The 17,338-nt window shown below is 36.6% G+C and overlaps 1 protein-coding gene across 2 annotated transcripts in view; it reads left to right on the forward strand.

Annotated features, from left to right (window-relative positions):
* Positions 1-17,338, forward strand: part of LOC112985188 (WD repeat-containing protein 7) — a 164,231-nt gene that overhangs the window by 39,334 nt on the left and 107,559 nt on the right. Inside the window, exons 16-19 of one of the 2 annotated variants that reach the window (XM_064500699.1) lie at positions 1-89; positions 3,382-3,471; positions 5,657-5,775; positions 7,907-8,030. In XM_064500699.1, coding sequence (XP_064356769.1) covers positions 1-89; positions 3,382-3,471; positions 5,657-5,775; positions 7,907-8,030 — 422 coding nt within the window. The remainder of the gene's footprint in view (positions 90-3,381; positions 3,472-5,656; positions 5,776-7,906; positions 8,031-17,338) is intronic. The other variant, XM_064500700.1, reaches the window with a different exon arrangement.

Below are 17,338 nucleotides of genomic sequence, written 5' to 3' on the forward strand. Positions count from 1 at the left end.
GCCTCCTAGGCCAGGCACTCCTGAGATGTCAAAAGTGAAGGCACCCCCTTCAATTTCAAGTCATGCAGCTCAAGGACAAATTAAGCAAGGTAAAAATCACCTTCTGTAAAACAATTTGATATCTCATTTCAGCTCCTGACACTGAAGTTGTCAACTTACTATCAAGTCATAAAAAAAAATATTACTAGCTTCTACATGGGGGGGAAAAAAGTAGTGTAATATTCTAGGCAAAAATTTTAATGACTAAGACCTTTTTGAAAATCTATATAAGATGCTTATACTGTCATGAGGTCATTCTCTGACATTGAATTTTTGCGTATTTTAAGTGCTCCCAAGCATCCTGGTGTTGAGGATCAGGTGATAGTCAAACAGTTAGTCTACAACTAAGTGGTACACAGATTGGCCTGATACAAAAATGCTTATAATACATCTAAGTTAAAGTTTAAAGATAAACACATGTAAGTAATATATACGTTACCTCTCCCTCTTGAGAAAGATGAAGCCAAATGTTTATTTTAACACTATTTCCACCTTTGCTGCTATTGTTATCGGTTGCAGTTATGAAAGATGGCAATGGATGATAGTTTAGCATCCTTTATTAGTCTTTTGTAATCTGCATCTTTTCTTTCATAAGTGCAATGATTATGTATACAGATATAAAACAATATGTGCTATAAGAGAAGGAGGTGTGTGAGATTAGACATGAGCTTTCCACCGGAGTGGAGTGGTAAAGAGAGCTTCCTCCGGACGCTGGAGGCCCCGAGGAGATGCTGGCTGCCCGAGAGCAAGGAGACGGAAGAGGAAGGTGGCTCCTTCTGCACTTTCTGTAAATTAGGTCGCTCCTGTTTGGGGCAAACAAACTAATTCTCCTAATGCCAAAAATAGAGTAAACGTTAAAATACCATGATGTGGCCAATTTTTAGTTGAGCACAAAATCAAGGAGCAAATGGATTGTTGGAAAGAGAACAGAAGAAGGGATGGTGTGGCCCTATTCTTAGGGATGCGGCCAGACATCCTTCATGGAAAAGAAGGGTAGTCCAGCCGCGGCGCTGGTAGAGAGGAGCTGCAATGTTTATCCATTGGGGATAATGGGTAAATAAAATCTGTCAGAAAATGCCAGTTGTGGTTAAGAGTGCAAGAATGAAACCATTGCCAACATGAGAGCAGCTGAAGGCTTTAACAACTTGGGGAGAGCATACAGGTGGGAGCTTTGAAGCCAGTAGGTGAAATTGATTGCAGAGTTACTCCTGGCTTTGAGGGCCGTTTCGCTGTATGATAAAACAAAGAGAGAAGATATATACACCATTGATCTTTACTGTGACCTTCAGTTGGAGAGGGAAACTCATTTTCAGGAGTGGCATACATCAAGTTTTCTTTTCACGGTCAGGGATGCTATGTAAATAGAGAAGTAGTGGTCAAAAAAGCAGAAATAAACCCCCCAAAAACCAGGAAGGGCTGTTGTCCTTAACATGGAAAGGGGGGGGGTGGGGGGCGTTTTGTTTTTCACAACCATTTACTACTTATTTTGAAAGAGAAGTGTTTGAAAGGTCAAGATTTCCCAGAAATCATGTTTATATGGCAAATTCGATGTTAAAAAAAAAAAAAAAAAGTATTTCTCACAGGTAGGGTTTATGTTTCACTATAGTTCCATTTTGATTATCCTTTCCAGCATGAAAGCTATGTCATTTTTCTTTGAAATAGGTTTGCTAATTACAATGATGAACACGTTTTTGTTACCAAAAGGAAATGTATAAAACTGCTTGGGAGAACAATTGATAAAAATGAAATTCTCTGTGCTGTTGAAAGTACAGAAAAACACTGTAGTTTTTAAACAATCACTTTTTTTCTATATTTGGTGGCATGTGGTACATGCTCTTGGGGGAAGATGGCTTTGTTTCTGAGGGTACGCTTAGATCTTGGGTTTCTTCAGTATTCTTCCTGCACATCCCTTTATGTGCAGCATCTTGCTGCTTATAGATTTCTAGTGCTATTGTTTAAAAAAAAAAATCAATTAGTACAGCTACAGTTAATGCCTGTTATGACATGCTTGATCTCCATCTATTTGACCTGTGTTTGTCCTGAGATCGGTAGAGCTCAATGCTACTCGGCTATCGTGCCAGCTGCTTCTGTTACAGTGGCTGATACAATTAGTGACGTTTGATGGGAGCTAACAACAATAAAAAAAGAGAGAGAAAGAAAAACTTCAAAATAAGACTGCACTTCTTTACAAAGAATTAATCTTTTTTTCATAAATTAAATAGCTGTTTTTCACAGCTACTGAAACTAATTGTTGTTGTCATGATGTGATTTATGCTGGTCGTCCTGTCACTGTACACGTGCCATGATGATGCAGTCATGTGGAAAGTATGGAAAAAGTAGTTTTGATGCAGATGTCCTACAGTGACAAAAGAAGTTCACTGCCTGAAAAGCAAACATACTATTCAGAAGACAATGCTTAATCTGTTCAGGAGCTTGCACCCATTGTTGTTCTGCAACGGAATAAAAGAGGGGGATTAATTTGAAGATGCTTGTGCATGACATATGATAATTTCTCTATAGGCAGGAAGTGTCAGATAGTGACCTGTAAATCTTAGCACTGACCTCTGGTTGTAGCATGTGTATGCCATAAGGTCTACGTATCTTTTCATGTGATAATTTCAAGTCATGAAGCATTAGTGAAGTGTAATGTTTAGAACTGCTTTTAAAATGCATTTGCACCAAGAAATTACACAGTTCATAAAGTAAATGTCACAACTCCTGCCTTGAATAACACTCATGAACTGTGCTCGTTTATAGCTGCTTTTATACAGTCTTATACTGTATAAAGCTGCTTTTATACAGTCTTTATACGTTGTATATTCTTAGTGCTTTCTTAGCAGATTTAGGTTTAAAATTATTTGAATATTGAGACACACTTAAACAGAATTATATCAAAACTAACAATCAGTAATACATTCTGTGCCATTTTAGAGTATTAGAAATAAACTGGACGTTTGGTTCTAGGCGAGTTAATGAATAGTGGCAACTCAAAATCTCTCTAGATGTGGGAAAAGCGCAAAAATAGTGGAACTTGTATTTTTCTATTCATAGCGAAGTATTGCAAAATGAATCCACAGTCTTTAAGAATATATTTGTGATCTTTGTTTACAGGTACTTTGTCTTTTCAAAACACAAGTTTATGTTAGTATATCTGTGTTTTTCTGCAGTTGCATGTCTTCCTCTCACTGACATTGCACTAAACCTAGAATTTTTTTTTTAATTTAATATCATAGTTTCCTCCAGTTTTGTTTTTCATTCTTCAGTAATACTAATCTGTTTTTCAGAAGCTGCTATCCTCACTTTCCTATTTTTTCTCTTTATTTCTTTTTTTTCTTCTGCAAGTTGCTCCTGCTGTTTCTTCTAGCACTGAAGCTGGTCACTCTGGCTCTGACACTGCTCCTACTTTACATACCTGTTTCTTAGTAAATGAAGGTATTCTTTCCTCATTTTCTATCTATTTGTCTCTTACTTTCAACTAATGTCCTTTATCATTGTTATGACATGACTTTAATTTAATCTGTGTAGGTGTTTTTCTTTGTAAGAAAGAGGCAATGAGTTTAATGTTGTATACTTTGCCATTAATGCTGGTAAAGGGTGAGTAGATCTGGTTTGTGTGTCTTGGACTTTGTGGAAAGCCAGTTCTTGAATATTGTTTGGGAGATTATATTTCAGAACTTATTTGGTCTTGCTGATCTTTTTTTTTTTTTATTTTAAACAAATAATCTCAGTCTTTTCAAGTAGGGAAAATATAAATCTTTAAGTTGACAAATTTAAGAACAAGATGAGGCTTGTTCTTCTAGAAGGCTCCTTCTAGAAGAACACTATATCAGCTGCTCCCTTAACTAAGAAATAGTGCTGTGCTTCTTTGGATGCCTCTATCTACAAACATGGTAATATATGAATGAAAGAAGTTGTAGTGTGCTTGGTTTTGTGTTCTCTTTGTGTGCCGTTTCCTGTGTTTCTGTTGTGGATATAACTTCTGTCTCGCAGTAGGAAGGTTCAAATCTGAAATTTAGAGTCTTGAGAGTACCTGCTAGCGTGAGTATGTGATAGCGTTTCCACTTCTGCGTGAAACGAACACCAGCGTTCTGCAGTCTCCATTACAAACTGAAAGACTAAAAATATAGTGGTCCTTTTAAAAAGAAACAAACAGAATTGTTTTCATGTCATTTTAAATTCTATTTGTCATTTTAAATTCTATTTTTGATGCTTATGAAAACTTAAAGTGCTTGGATTTAAGCTACGTGGGTTTTGTGGTTGGTTCCCCCCCCACACACACTAAAATATTTATCGACTTTATGAAAAATGTCCTTCTGCCAAAAAGGCTGGTGCATGTGCATGCGTGCGTGCACAACTTCTATCTCTGTTAGTAAGTTGTAGTAAGTTGCTTTTAATACCTATTTTGATAGCCTTATTACAAAGCCATAAATTCCTGCTTTCATATACCTCTAGTAGAAATAGCTCTTAAAATAGGAAATTCTGTTTTTTAACCCATTTTTTTCTGCAAGAAAAACTGACATAATTTCTGTTCTTGTAGTACCATGAATAAAGGGGTTTACTAGATGAAATATCAGAGTTCTTAATTCTCAGTAATGCTGACAATTTAAAAATATAGATGCTCACCTGAAATACTTATCAATTTTCTCCAGTCAGCATACAGCATAATAATAAAATAAACTTTTTGTGTAGAAGAAATTACAAGAATTTAAAAAGCTATGTTGTTTGAACTTGATATGCTTTTCTATTTTTAACTACATAGTATTTCAGGGTTATAGTATGATTATATCTGAAGTAAGCAAGTTTACGTAAGATTTAGATGGAAAGATAAGAATAGCAAGCAAATGTGCTTGTGTGCTTTTGCATAACTTAAAATTGAACATAGAATTTTATACAGTTTTTCTAACAATAATTCATATGTTCAGTTTTCTGTAACTGGATTATATCACACTTGCAAGTAGGACATTAAAGATCATGATAAGTAATATAAATTATTGTTTGAACAGGTCATCTAAAGTAATCTTGACCTGAGGACCATGGCTTACGCTTTTAAAATGTTAGCCATAGTACTACTTTTAGGAACTCTTTTTGTATTTAGTAAGTATGTTGAGCATATTCATAAGCCTGCAACCTCAAAATCCAAGTATGTAGCTAAATATTATCACTTTTGGGAAGTCTTTTTGAGAGGGGATGGGAAACAAGGGATGTTTGCATTTAGTCACGACTGATTTGAGATGGTCTTCTGCTGGTATCTCTCTTGGACATTGCATGTCTTTAAGAGATCTGTCCATATATTTCTCTTGAAGAGCTCATTCAGTCCCCGTTTCTGAAACAGGCAGTTCACGTGCTGTAAAACGTGATCTGAAGTTGGTTGGAATCAGTAAAAAGACGTGTATTATCCCTAGAGCTTGGGGGTCCAGCCCATGGCAGGGTGAGCCCTGCATTCCCATGGCAGAAGAAAAGAATTCTGTTTTGTTTAAGAAAATAGCTGTAGTGTTTTTTTTCTCTTGCCCTCCTTCTCCCCCAGTGGCCAGTGGAAATTTCTTTGATGGTATTCTAAACTTAAAACTGCTTCAGTGCTTATTATGTTTTATGTTCCTGTTATGATGTATTTTGACAGGGTGGAGCCAGCTTGCTGCCATGCACTGCGTTATGCTCCCTGACCTGTTAGGACTGGATAAATTCAGACCTCCTCTTCTGGAGATGCTAGCTCGCAGGTGGCAGGACCGATGCTTGGAGGTGATTTCAGTAGTAATTTTGTACTGCTCGCTTTTTTTTTTCCTGCTTGTGGTTAATACTTTACTTCAAAGGTGCAAAACAGTATGTTTTCAAATCTCAGTCTACTTTTTTAAAATGTTAGATTCTTTGGTTTAAACTAGTGCATTGCGTTTCAGTGGGGGGCGGCACCTGAGGAACACCCAAACTGAGATCTGGGTGGGCAAACACTGGAGCAGGTTGTCCAGAGAGGTGGTGGGTTCTCCATCGCTGGAGATGCTCAAAACCGGACTGGACACAGTCCTGAGTAACCTGCTCTGGTTGACCTGCTTTGAGAAGGGGCCCTGGACTTAGGCGGGCTCCAGAGGTCCCTTCCAACCTCACTGATTCTGCAATAATAATGTATATCTGTGATTTACCTAACTGGCCACTGGATGTCATCCTTGTTCTGCAACAGTTGCTGTGAATACTCTTACTTGACACTAGAAAAGCTCATTTCCCCAATTTTTGGAATTTTGTTTCATTTTTTTCTATTTGGAGGTGTGGGGTAGGAGGTAGAAGGGGAACTGGGAGTGTTCCTTACACTGCAAACAAAACCTAAATAGGAGAATGTCTGTTTTGTTACTTTCTGAATTTTGTCTATTCATGCAAATAGAGTGTACTTTTTTAAACTGTCTGATGCTGTTATCTTTTATGAATCCATTTTTCCTTAGAGAATACTAATTTGTTTCCGACCCAGAAGTTTCTATAGTTATTACTTATTTCACATACAGTTGGTTAATTTTGCAGCTAATGTGTCAAAATGTTGGAAGTGTAATCATGTCTGTAAATTTTCTTACTTTCTATGTGGCATGTAGTAAGCAGAAATGTTGTGTACATATTTAAAAAGAAAATTATTGGATTAAAATTTTTCAAGATTTCATCAAGAATCTCATTAGGATCAAAAAAATTTTCTACTCTTTTTTTTTTCTTTTAAGAGACTGCTGAGTTGCTTTATTTTTTGAAGTGCATATACAGTAGTCAGTAAATAGTTTGTCACCCAGCTATTTGATAAATGACTAGTTGGCCTTAACGCTACACCTATGCTGTTGTGGCAAAAAATTTTGTTGATTGTGCAGCTTTCAAAGAAAGAAAGGAGTTACAGAGCTGGATTGTGGACTGTAGGTCTTCTGCAGTCTTGTAACTTAATCAGAAATGGTTTTTGCTCCCTGATTGCCTCTTGCAGAACTTGTCCTTTGCTAGATAGCATGTATGGTGAGATGGTTTCCTGAGAGTGTCATTACTTTGAAACTAATTAAAATTTGTAAGCAACAGACATTCAGTTACAGGCTACCTTTAGGTGTCAGGATATTATATTTATATCATGGAACAGTTGAGGTTGGAAGGGATCTCTGGAGAGACAGTTTCGAATATCTCTAAGGATGGAGTCTCCACAACTTCTCTGGGCAACCTTTTCCAGTGTTCAGTCTCCCTCACAGTAAAAAAAAAAAGTGTTTCCTTATGCTCAGGTGGGATTTCCTGTGTTTCAGTTTGTCCCCATTGCTTCTTGTCCATATTTCCTCTCTGTCCACAGTTTTCTATTTGACCTCGGTCAAGTGACTTGACTTCTTTGTGCGATAAATCCTGTAGGACAACACTAATATGTATATTTGTAAATGTTATGGATTCTTCAGGTAGAAGTGACAAATAATAAGGACACATAGTACAAGACAGTATTTTGTACTTCTTGGTGTAAAAAAAAAAAAAAAAAAAAAAAAAAAAAATTCCCTTAAACTTTGGAAAACCTTTTTATTTATATATTTTTTTCTGCTTTTATTGCTAAGTCTTCCATGTGAAAAATTATTTTTAAGTGATTTTTGTCTTGCTACTACATTCCAACATTCCTGACATTTGGACATTCTCTGGTTTTCTCGTGGGGCAGCACATCTATGCTGTGTCCTCTGCTGAGAGTCATGATAGTGTAGGCATGTCTTACGGATTTTTATTTTGCTTCTGTATTTAAAGTGGGGGGTGTTGGAGGAAAAAATTATTGAAAGCTTAGCTCATGTTTCTATATAGTTTTTTAAAATGTTGCTTTTTCTTGGTTTTAAATTATACTTAAAACATGCTAATAAATAAGATTTGAGTTTGTATGATGTTCTGATTGGCCTTATAGGTAAGAGAAGCTGCCCAGGCCTTGCTGTTAGCAGAACTGCGAAGAATCGAACAGGCAGGTCGGAAAGAAACAATTGATGCGTGGGCTCCATATTTACCGCAGTGTATCGACAGTGTTATATCACGTAAGTAGTTCTGTGTTTAATCGGAAAATAATTTGGTTGCTAGATAAAGGAAGAAAGAACTTCATAAACAACAACGTGAGCAGCACTACAAACCTTTTCCATAGAACGTATAGTTGAATTGTAGAAATTGTTATAATGCATCCTTTGGTGACCAAAAGGGTTCTGAAGGGCAGTAATGAGTGCAGGGTCTGTCTATCGATGCCTGTTAAGCCCTTGCTGTGACTCCAGGCCAGTGAGTATTCACAAACAGCGGTCACCAGTGCTGCCAGGAGGTGTGGGCAAAGATGGTACCATAGATCACCGAGGATTCGTTAGGCAATAATTTATGGTGATGTTTGATTAGATGAGTATGAGATTATGGTACTTCCCTTGATACTGAAAGGTAGAACACTTTCTCCTCTTTCTCAGCAAATTAATGACATTTTAAAATTAGAAGTTGCTGGGCTTTAGGGCATTAGAAGCTTAACCTGGTTTTACAAAGAGCAAAGACAGTGCAGGAGCAGCAGAGGAAAGCTCTCTCGCAATGTTACACCAAGGTGTCTTAAGCTGTACCAGGAGTACGTCTAGGAATGAGAGTTGTTCCCTTTTGATCTGTCTGGTAATTTATAAAATATATACATCAGGAAGTCATTTCAAACAGGCCTCTGCGTAATCTTTTTTGGTAACTTAAAAATACTGCTACAAATATACTTCTGTAACAATATTTCTATGATTTAATTTGGTTATAAAATAAAGTACTGTTTTGCTTAACAGTTGTTCTGCAATTTTTTCTTGTCAGCTTTTTTCTCTTTCATTAGAGTGGTGTTTAAAGATGTGAGATTGTATAAACTAATACTGTTTTAAGATGTATTATTTTTTAATTTGTAAGGTGAACAAAGTTTTAGTTTTGCTCAGTTATGAGTCTAACTGCAGTGATCCTTAATATCGTCTTGTCCTCTTCAGTAAAATGCTATCCTTTGAAACGTTCCAAGTGAAGGTGGAATAATACAGTTGTTTTTTGTTTTTTAATACTTTTCCTAAAACCTTTGAAAGTCACTTAGATTTCTAAATGATTAGCCATGTTTGAAGCAGGTGGGTCATGGGCAAAGAAGAGTTTTAACTGAATTTAACATGACTCAGAGCAAATAGTCTTTTGTGTAATTTTAACTATTACACACAAATATATATTTACCAAAAGATTATGCTCCTGACCATAATTTTGTATGTATATCTTGCAGTAATAGTCAGGGATATGCAATATAATATTCCTTTTCTTCTCCAAATCTGTTATACGGTTACTGACCATGGTTTTGGCTGTTGTGATTTCTTCTAAACCAGCTATTTTCATTTTATTCATTGCTATTTAAGCAGATGTTTTACAGACTCGTAGAATACATTTTTGGACGATCTGTCAGCATTGTAAGATAGTTCACTCAGTTATCCATCCAGAAACTTGCCTTTATATAATAATATCCAAAAATGTCCGATGCATATAGCAAATCAGTAAAAACTTGTATTTTCTTTGACACGACAATGAGAATAATAGATGCTCCTTTTTCTGAAAATGAGCCTCTTTTTCCAGGGAAGAGTATAGTTCCTGTACAGAGAAAGATCTCTATTAAGTACCAATTGATTTTTTGAGATGTGTAATAATTTTATTAAATCTAAATTGAATGCACATATTACAGGGAACACAGCATTTTAAAGTGTTGTTAAGAATTTGTTGTTCGGACTAAGCTGTTGTTAATCACAGCCTTTAGCCATATAGCATTTGCCTTGTTACTGGGATGCTGTTACACAATTAGACCTGCAATCAAGCAATGAGTAATAAGTGACAGCAGGTTGTATATACATGCCAAAGAGCCTTGATTCATACTGATAGATATTTGTGACATTCTGCATACTTGGATTTGTTTTTTAATTGATCCTGCTATGAGGTCAGGTATACTCAGTTTGTAGACACAGCTGTAGTTGCCTTTTCTTCCAGGGAGTAGCTGCTATAGCAACTACTGATGATTACTAATTTCTTTTCTCTACAGTGATAGTGAATGACCTTGTTGGGTGCAAGGTTATGGATGTAATTGTGTTGGTGAAGTTTATGTAAACTGCTCTGTAATGTCTGCTTGCTTCAGCCAGCGGACTGTTTCCAAAAAAGGAACTTTTTTTAATGATACCTGAAAACAGCTGCTAATTTGTGTTAATTCCAATCATTTGCTATTTCTAGTACTTCTCATTACTTAAATCCTTACATCTGAAGGTTTTATAGAAACGTATGCAGCTCTGTTTGATGTGCATCTTCTGGAAGCATAATATTTTGTTCCATCTCTTAAAGCTTGCTTTTGTGCTCAGGTTACAAGGAAGGGGTGCGTTTTTGTAACAATAGCCAGGGGCCCCTGTAAGAAGAATTTGCAGTATTTTGTAAGAAAGCTTGCGTGCAGTCGTTGTTACGGAAATTAGGCTTGTCAGCCACCCTAACAGGGCTCCACCCTAGGTTCCTGCAAGTAAAGTTCAGAGCCAATCAAAGCAAATTAAATAATTAAATTTTAATCACGCGCGTGCCGTAATTACAGCTCGAGCCGGGTGCCTCCGAAGAGGGACCTCAACAAAAAAAATCCTGGGCAATTATAGTTTTTTCAACTTAAGTTTCCCACCCCTCACACGGTAGTTAGACCAATAGTAATTTTTAGGTCTGGGGTCTCCTGCTCTTCATTGGGTCGCATCGTTGTTCCTCGGTAAGCTGTTTTTCTCTTTATCTTTGTTTTTTTGCGGTTTCTGCTGACGGTCGTACCTTCATTTCTTGTTGGGTCTTGCGGTTGTCTCCCAAGGTCTTATTTTCAAAGTCTTGGCTTCTTCCCTTTTGGAGTGGGTGACACAGGTGCGCAGACTGCCTGTGGCTTCCCTATCCTCCCAGCCTGAACCAGCTCTGAGGCACTAGTTTTTACTAAACTAAGTAAAGGTTCATTACTTTATTCAAGTGCAGCCTAAGGCTTCAGCAAATTTAGCTACTCACACTAAGCAAGTTTTATGTAAGTTGTGCTAAGCGGCTATCTCTAGACAGTTTCAATTCACTATTCTTTAACAGTAGTATTTTAGCTTTTAAAATAGTTATTGGCAGATCAAAGGATAGTATTTATTTCAAAACTGAATTAGTATATGCTTATCTAATCACAACAAACAAGAATATTTTAGAACACAGGAGGAAAATATAAAATAGAAAAAGCAGCTGACCTTAGTTGAATGAATGACTGGAATATAACCGTTCAATATTGTGAAAGCACTAATAGTGAAAATTTCATTTTTTTCCGTATTAGAAGAGTGGAAAACCATGTGAATGGAGGCTACTTTTACAATGGGTGTCCCCTCAAAGAGTTCATGGTTCTCCTGAATGACTAGGCTGAGAGGGCAGATAATAATACTATTGTCTGTATCAACGTATACAGAGATAATGACACCCCGAAGAAGAAAAAATAATTATGGTATCAGAAAGGAGAAACAAAATAATTATGAAACAAGGAATTTTACTTTTGTGTGTAGAGTAAAACATACAGAAGTTTCCTGTGTTGAATTATAAGACATGATAAACAGGGACATGTGGTTTTTTTTTGTTTTGTTTTTTTTTGTTTTTGTTTTTTTTTAAGATTTGGGGCAGAACTGAAGGGGATAAAAATTACTTATGAAGACCAAAATGGACACAATTTGAATCATGGACTTTGGAAAAGTATAATTTTATGACAAAAAGGCAAGGAGGAGTATGATGAATCAAAAAATACTATTTGAGTCCCTTCAGCACTACTTCCTATAAAATATTATCCGCGTATTTTGTGTTCAGCACATTTTATTACTTCACAATATTTTTATATAAATTATGTAAAAAACCAAATGCTTCTCTTATGCACTGACAGGTTCACTTCAATTAAAACAAGTGGTAATCATTAATAAAATTCTGCTGCTGGAGTGAAATACTTTGTCATGTGCATTCAGTTGGCTCTTAAATGAATCAAATGTGTGGCACCAGGGAACAGAGATGAAGTCTTTGCACCACTTGCATATTCTGTGCACAGATCCGATGGCAGTTTTGGACATGAGTTTGCTCATAAAGATCAAGCTAACTGGCATGTTGCCCAACTTTTTGATAATTATGTGTTCAGGGAACTTGAAAGACAGTCAAACTTAAAAGATTATCAAAAGATAATCCAACATTAGTGATGGAAGAGAGAGTATTGCGAACAACAGAAATACAAATTTTTAGAACTTTTGGTGGAGTAATGCCCCCAGTTAGTGCAATCATAAAATGATTAGCCAGATTTTATTCCCTTGACCTGTTTTCCCATTTTGAGGAACATGGAGAAATGTTAGCTGGTGCCACATTGTAGAACCTACCAAATGTGGCAGCTTAGGAATTATTTCATACAACCCTTTTTTGTAAATTCAGAATTTTTCTCAGTCTTTTTCTCAGCACATGCTGAAACAATAATTAAGGCTTCATGCTTAGTAAAGTACTAGTAGTCTTGTTCTGCTGTTGTCTTTGAATTATTTAGCTATTATTACTTGACACTTGCATGATAAAAGCAGAAGCTGTTTTTTACTGTATTTTTAATTGATTTGTGTGCATGCTACCAGTTTGTGTCTAGATGTTTTCTAACAATCTGACAAGCAACGGAGAGTTTTAGGACTGAATGTGTAAAACACCGTTAAGGTCTATGCACCTCTGTCTGGATTTTATTCTGCAGTTTTTCATTTCAAAAATGTTTTACTCGAGCATTTATTTTAGCTATTCTTTCTAGATCTGTCTAACAGTTTGTCTCATTTTTCATTATTTTTGTATGTTTGTTTACCAGTTAATTTTTTAAAAGCCCCACTCTATGTAGTAATTAATGTTTCATATGGTAGTACAGCATTTTTTATCATCTAAATTGCTTGTCTGATGTGAGTGGCCTTTGAAATGAAGTATGAGACTTAGTGGAGTAACAGCATGCTGCTGTAGATCTATTACTATCATTATAGCACTGGAAAGTGCATTTCTAATGCAGTTTAAAAGGAGCTTTTCACTTTTAAACTCCAATAGAATATGTTAATCTAAGGACTACGCAGTATCCTGTGTTGTCTTTTGCAGAAATTCATGTAGTTTGTATGCATCCTGTAAATAGCAACCGATCCCTCGCAGAGGATAACCTGTGGTCTTAATCACGTTGCTGTGGCCGTGTTGAAACCTGCAGTTGCATCTATCGTGCAGATAGGGCTTTTTGTGTAACAGTGAGTCTGCAACTTTTTGAAGTCAGTGGTGGCAGGGCAGCATTCAAATCTGGGTGGCCCGGCTTGCTCATGGGAAGTTACATATGCATTTCAGGAAAACAGAATTTTTGAAAGTAATAAGGTGGTGAAGCAGATAAGACTCAGTGTGTTGTGACCTTTTTCGTATTTCTCTTTTCTCTACTCCTTACGTGTTGACACAGAATTTTGGGATTCTAAACATATGCATAAATGTTACATGCAGAGCAAACTCTCCAAGGTGGTGGATACTCCTCAAATGTTGTGCTTGCTACATCATAACACAATTTTTCCCTACAATGCAGGGTAACAATATACAAACGAGACTAGCCTTTACAAGGACTTCTGTGTTTTGTATAACCTACACCGTAAGGAAATACCTCTAGAGGAGTTTGTAAGATCCAAGTAGTCCTTATTCTAATGGGGACATTTCTTCTTATTCATATAGCACAAATAATAATTCATCTGTAGTTCAAAAGGCATACGTTATGCATATTGGTATAAATTTTCCATCTGTTGGAGTGATCACTTTTCAAGATGTTAGTGTTAATTATATTACTTCCACAAATGATTTTTCTTTTTTTAAAAAATTTTCTTTCTGTGTATTGTTCTATTAACATGCCTAGATTTGAGAAATACAATACGATTTATGCCCAGTTCATGCTTGCTGATCTTTCTGAATAGATTTTATTTGAGCAGCTATTTCATGAAGGGGTCACATTGTGAGATTAGGGGCTCAAGCACTAATCCAGTAAGATACTTGAAGGAAATATGTGGTCAAAAACTAGATATTTGTTTTAAACACTGAGTCAATAAAATATACTAAAGGGATAATTTTATGTTACACTGTGAAGGGTTGTTAAAAAAAAAAAAAAAACTGTGAAAAGGAAGTTGAAATTAGTGAAGAGGGAGAAAGGATATCTACCGAAAAAAAGGAGAAATTATTTTACAAAGAAAGTGAGTCTTAAAATCTATTCCTTCCTGCTGCATCCATTTCTTTACAGTGATCAGACATCGGGGCAGGAATAGGCAGCTCTGGATTAGAGATTAGTATCTTTGACCACTACCTATTAAACATATATATTGCAAATACTGAATATACCTTGCTAATTGTCCAGCAATTCTTTAATTTTCATTTTGACACCAAACTCAGATTAGCAGCTTGCAAGTGGTGGAGCTGTGGAAGTCAACAGTGATATTCTACATGGTCAGTTGTAGTAGTTTATGCTGCTATCATATATATTTATGCAGTACCCATTTGAGGCTACATCCTTGACCTTCATTTTTATTTCACCTTTTTACCATTCTTTTTTGTTGAGTATAGATTCTGAGGGCCGGGGCTGTCATATTAAAAAAAAAATACACTAATAGAGTCTGTTATCTTTAGTGTCTGGTATTATTAGCATATTTGGAAGGTAATTAAGCATTTTTCTCTATCTGTAGTGTAGTAAATTGTAATCAAATAACTTGGACATTGAGGTCATCAGTGAGCGGGAAGCTGCCAACTGTCCAAAAGAAATCTCTTTAATATCTTTATGCTGAAAAGGCAGGGAAATCTAAACAGTGAAAATTTAAGCAGTTTACTGCATTTGGACAGTTTATCTGTGTTGTATACTTTATCAGTATTAATGATTTTATACTTGTATTTTAAGTGCTAGAAGACAGATTGTTTTGTAACCATCGTCTGTGTCTTTTATGTGCGTTTTGGAAGAGCGAAGCGGAAGAGCCCTGGGCTGGGGGTGGCTGTGCCGGGGAGCCGGTGCGCGGCACCCGAGCCGTCCGCGGTGCTCGCTGCTCGCACGTGGCTTCCACTCAAACGCACGCAACCAGCAACAGCCTGTGTTGGTGCTGCCCGTGTGTGTGGTTAGTCAATCTGAGTCTCAAGAAGACTTTGTCATGCAGTTTATAGGCTGGGAAAAAGCTGGATATTTCTGGTCTATTTGGTACCCGATGGACAGAGAGTTAAGCCATGCAAAGGCCACGTGATTGTTTCGTCAGTAGAGTCCAAGCTGAAGCATCCTGCTGGGAGAAGGTATGTTAGTTCTGGGCTTGCACTTCATTTCTGTGATCTTGTGCTTTTAGTTGATTCAGAGCATTGGCAGAACTTGTGCCAGCTCGGAATATATGATGCAGCTGGACCTAGAGCCTTCACAGAGTCCCGCTGAATGTTTGATTCATGGCATCTTGGAGAAAAATGGGACTGCCCTTCAACAGCAGTGTTTTTCTACAGTCATAGATGATCATCATCTTAATGAAGCAAAAACATAAGCAGTGCTTGCTTTTATTCTTGCTGCCCAATTACTTCTCTTGGAGATTATACAACTGTGCAATTGTAGGTCTCCCTTGACAGCATTTGTGGAAAAATACTCACTGTGGAAATAAAAAGGAAAAAAACTAAAGCATCTCTGACAGCTTAAATATATTAATCATGTGCAGTGCGTTTTTCCTCTTTGAGTGACTCTGAATAAGAATATACAATACAGAGGTGTCACACAAAAATATTTCAGACTGTCATGATGAAATATTATTTTCACAGGTATATTTAAAAGGTTGTTGCTATCCTGCAGGAAAACTTCTAATCATTCTGGTTGAAAATGGTTAGTTTCATATTTATTGTGTTATCTTATTCAGTTTTTATTTCTAAGTGGCTAACTGTGATGTCACACGGAGAGAATTATGACTTTAAAGAATAAACAGCAGGACTGTGTGTTTTTTCTTAAAACTAAGGTCCCATTTCGTGTCAATGGTTTTGACAAAAAAGAGAAAGGGAAAATTCTACAAAACTTGAGCAAATTTGTTTCTAAATCTAGCACATGTTTATTGGACTATTCTTTATTGGTAATATTCACCCATTAAGCTGTAGAACAGAAATAAAAAGTCCTGGTATAACTTCATAAGAATATGAAGTTCTGATTTTTCAGATCAGCTCCAGGTTTTGGTAAATCTGCCATCATCTTTAAGGCATTTAATTTTGAATGGTGTCCTTGCTTGTCTAGGAGACATAGGGAGAAAGAGGTAGGTATGTAAGCTAGAACTATGCTTCGAGATGCTGTTTTTCCCTGCAGCTTTTTTTTCCCCCAAGATGATGGGTCGGTGGAGGAGGGAGAAAGCCAAGCAGATCTTATTTGCTCCTGTGTGGGTCTGCCAGCCCCGCAGTCGCTTGTGCTGGAGGCCAGCCTCAGACTGGCCCCATTAGACTATCGCTCCTCCAAGCAGCTCAGTTATAGCTGCCTACGCGGCTTCTGCATCCAGTGAATTAGAGTTCAGGTGTTAGAACAGATTAGGCTTAGTTTCACAGCGTGTTGTGGTTGAACAATAAATCTGTGTTTTATTTGGGCCTTCTAAACCCAAAATTGGCATGTCAGCCTGTTGCCTGCAAATCAAATGGGAATGGATGTATAAGTGATGTTATGAATTAGAGGTATTGGAGATGTTTCAGCCATTGATATTTTTCAGGTTCCCACAAGGAGGAAAAAAGTTGGGCTTTCTAAGCTCCATTTTATACCTGCTGAGATAAGGTCTTGCAATTGTGTATTTTTTGTCATAGTCTTATCTGTTCCTCTTTTTTCACAATATACAATTGTTTCTAAAATGTCGCATAGTCCATTGTGTATTTTGCATGAGGAAGTATTTTCAGGTGAAGTTCCAGAAGGAAAATACACTACTTTCTTCTTTTACCTACCTATTTTTAAGAGTGAAGACTATCTTCAGGGTAAAATGGAATCTGCAAATCAAGTTCTTTTCTTAAAGGGATTTCTTTGCTGAATATTATATTCACCTTTGTGCTTTTTTCTCTCGCTCTCTCTCTTTTTTTCTTTTTTTTTTTAAACATTGGTTATTGTAACGTTTTCCTAAAATGTTGAAGCAATCATTTCCCAGACTCTGTGCACTAGGAACACCTAAAATCTTGTGGTGGTAGATTTGTATGCTTAGTAGTAGAAAGTATAGTGTATTTTTAAATATGTGATGTTACTGGAGATACAAAAATGGTTACTATGTCTTTAAAGGAAAGCAAAAGGTTATCTTTCTGTGGCCTTTGTGTGTATGTGCTGATGTGGATG

Source organism: Dromaius novaehollandiae, chromosome W (genome assembly GCF_036370855.1).
Source record: "Dromaius novaehollandiae isolate bDroNov1 chromosome W, bDroNov1.hap1, whole genome shotgun sequence".
NCBI classification, from domain to species: Eukaryota; Metazoa; Chordata; class Aves; order Casuariiformes; family Dromaiidae; genus Dromaius; species Dromaius novaehollandiae.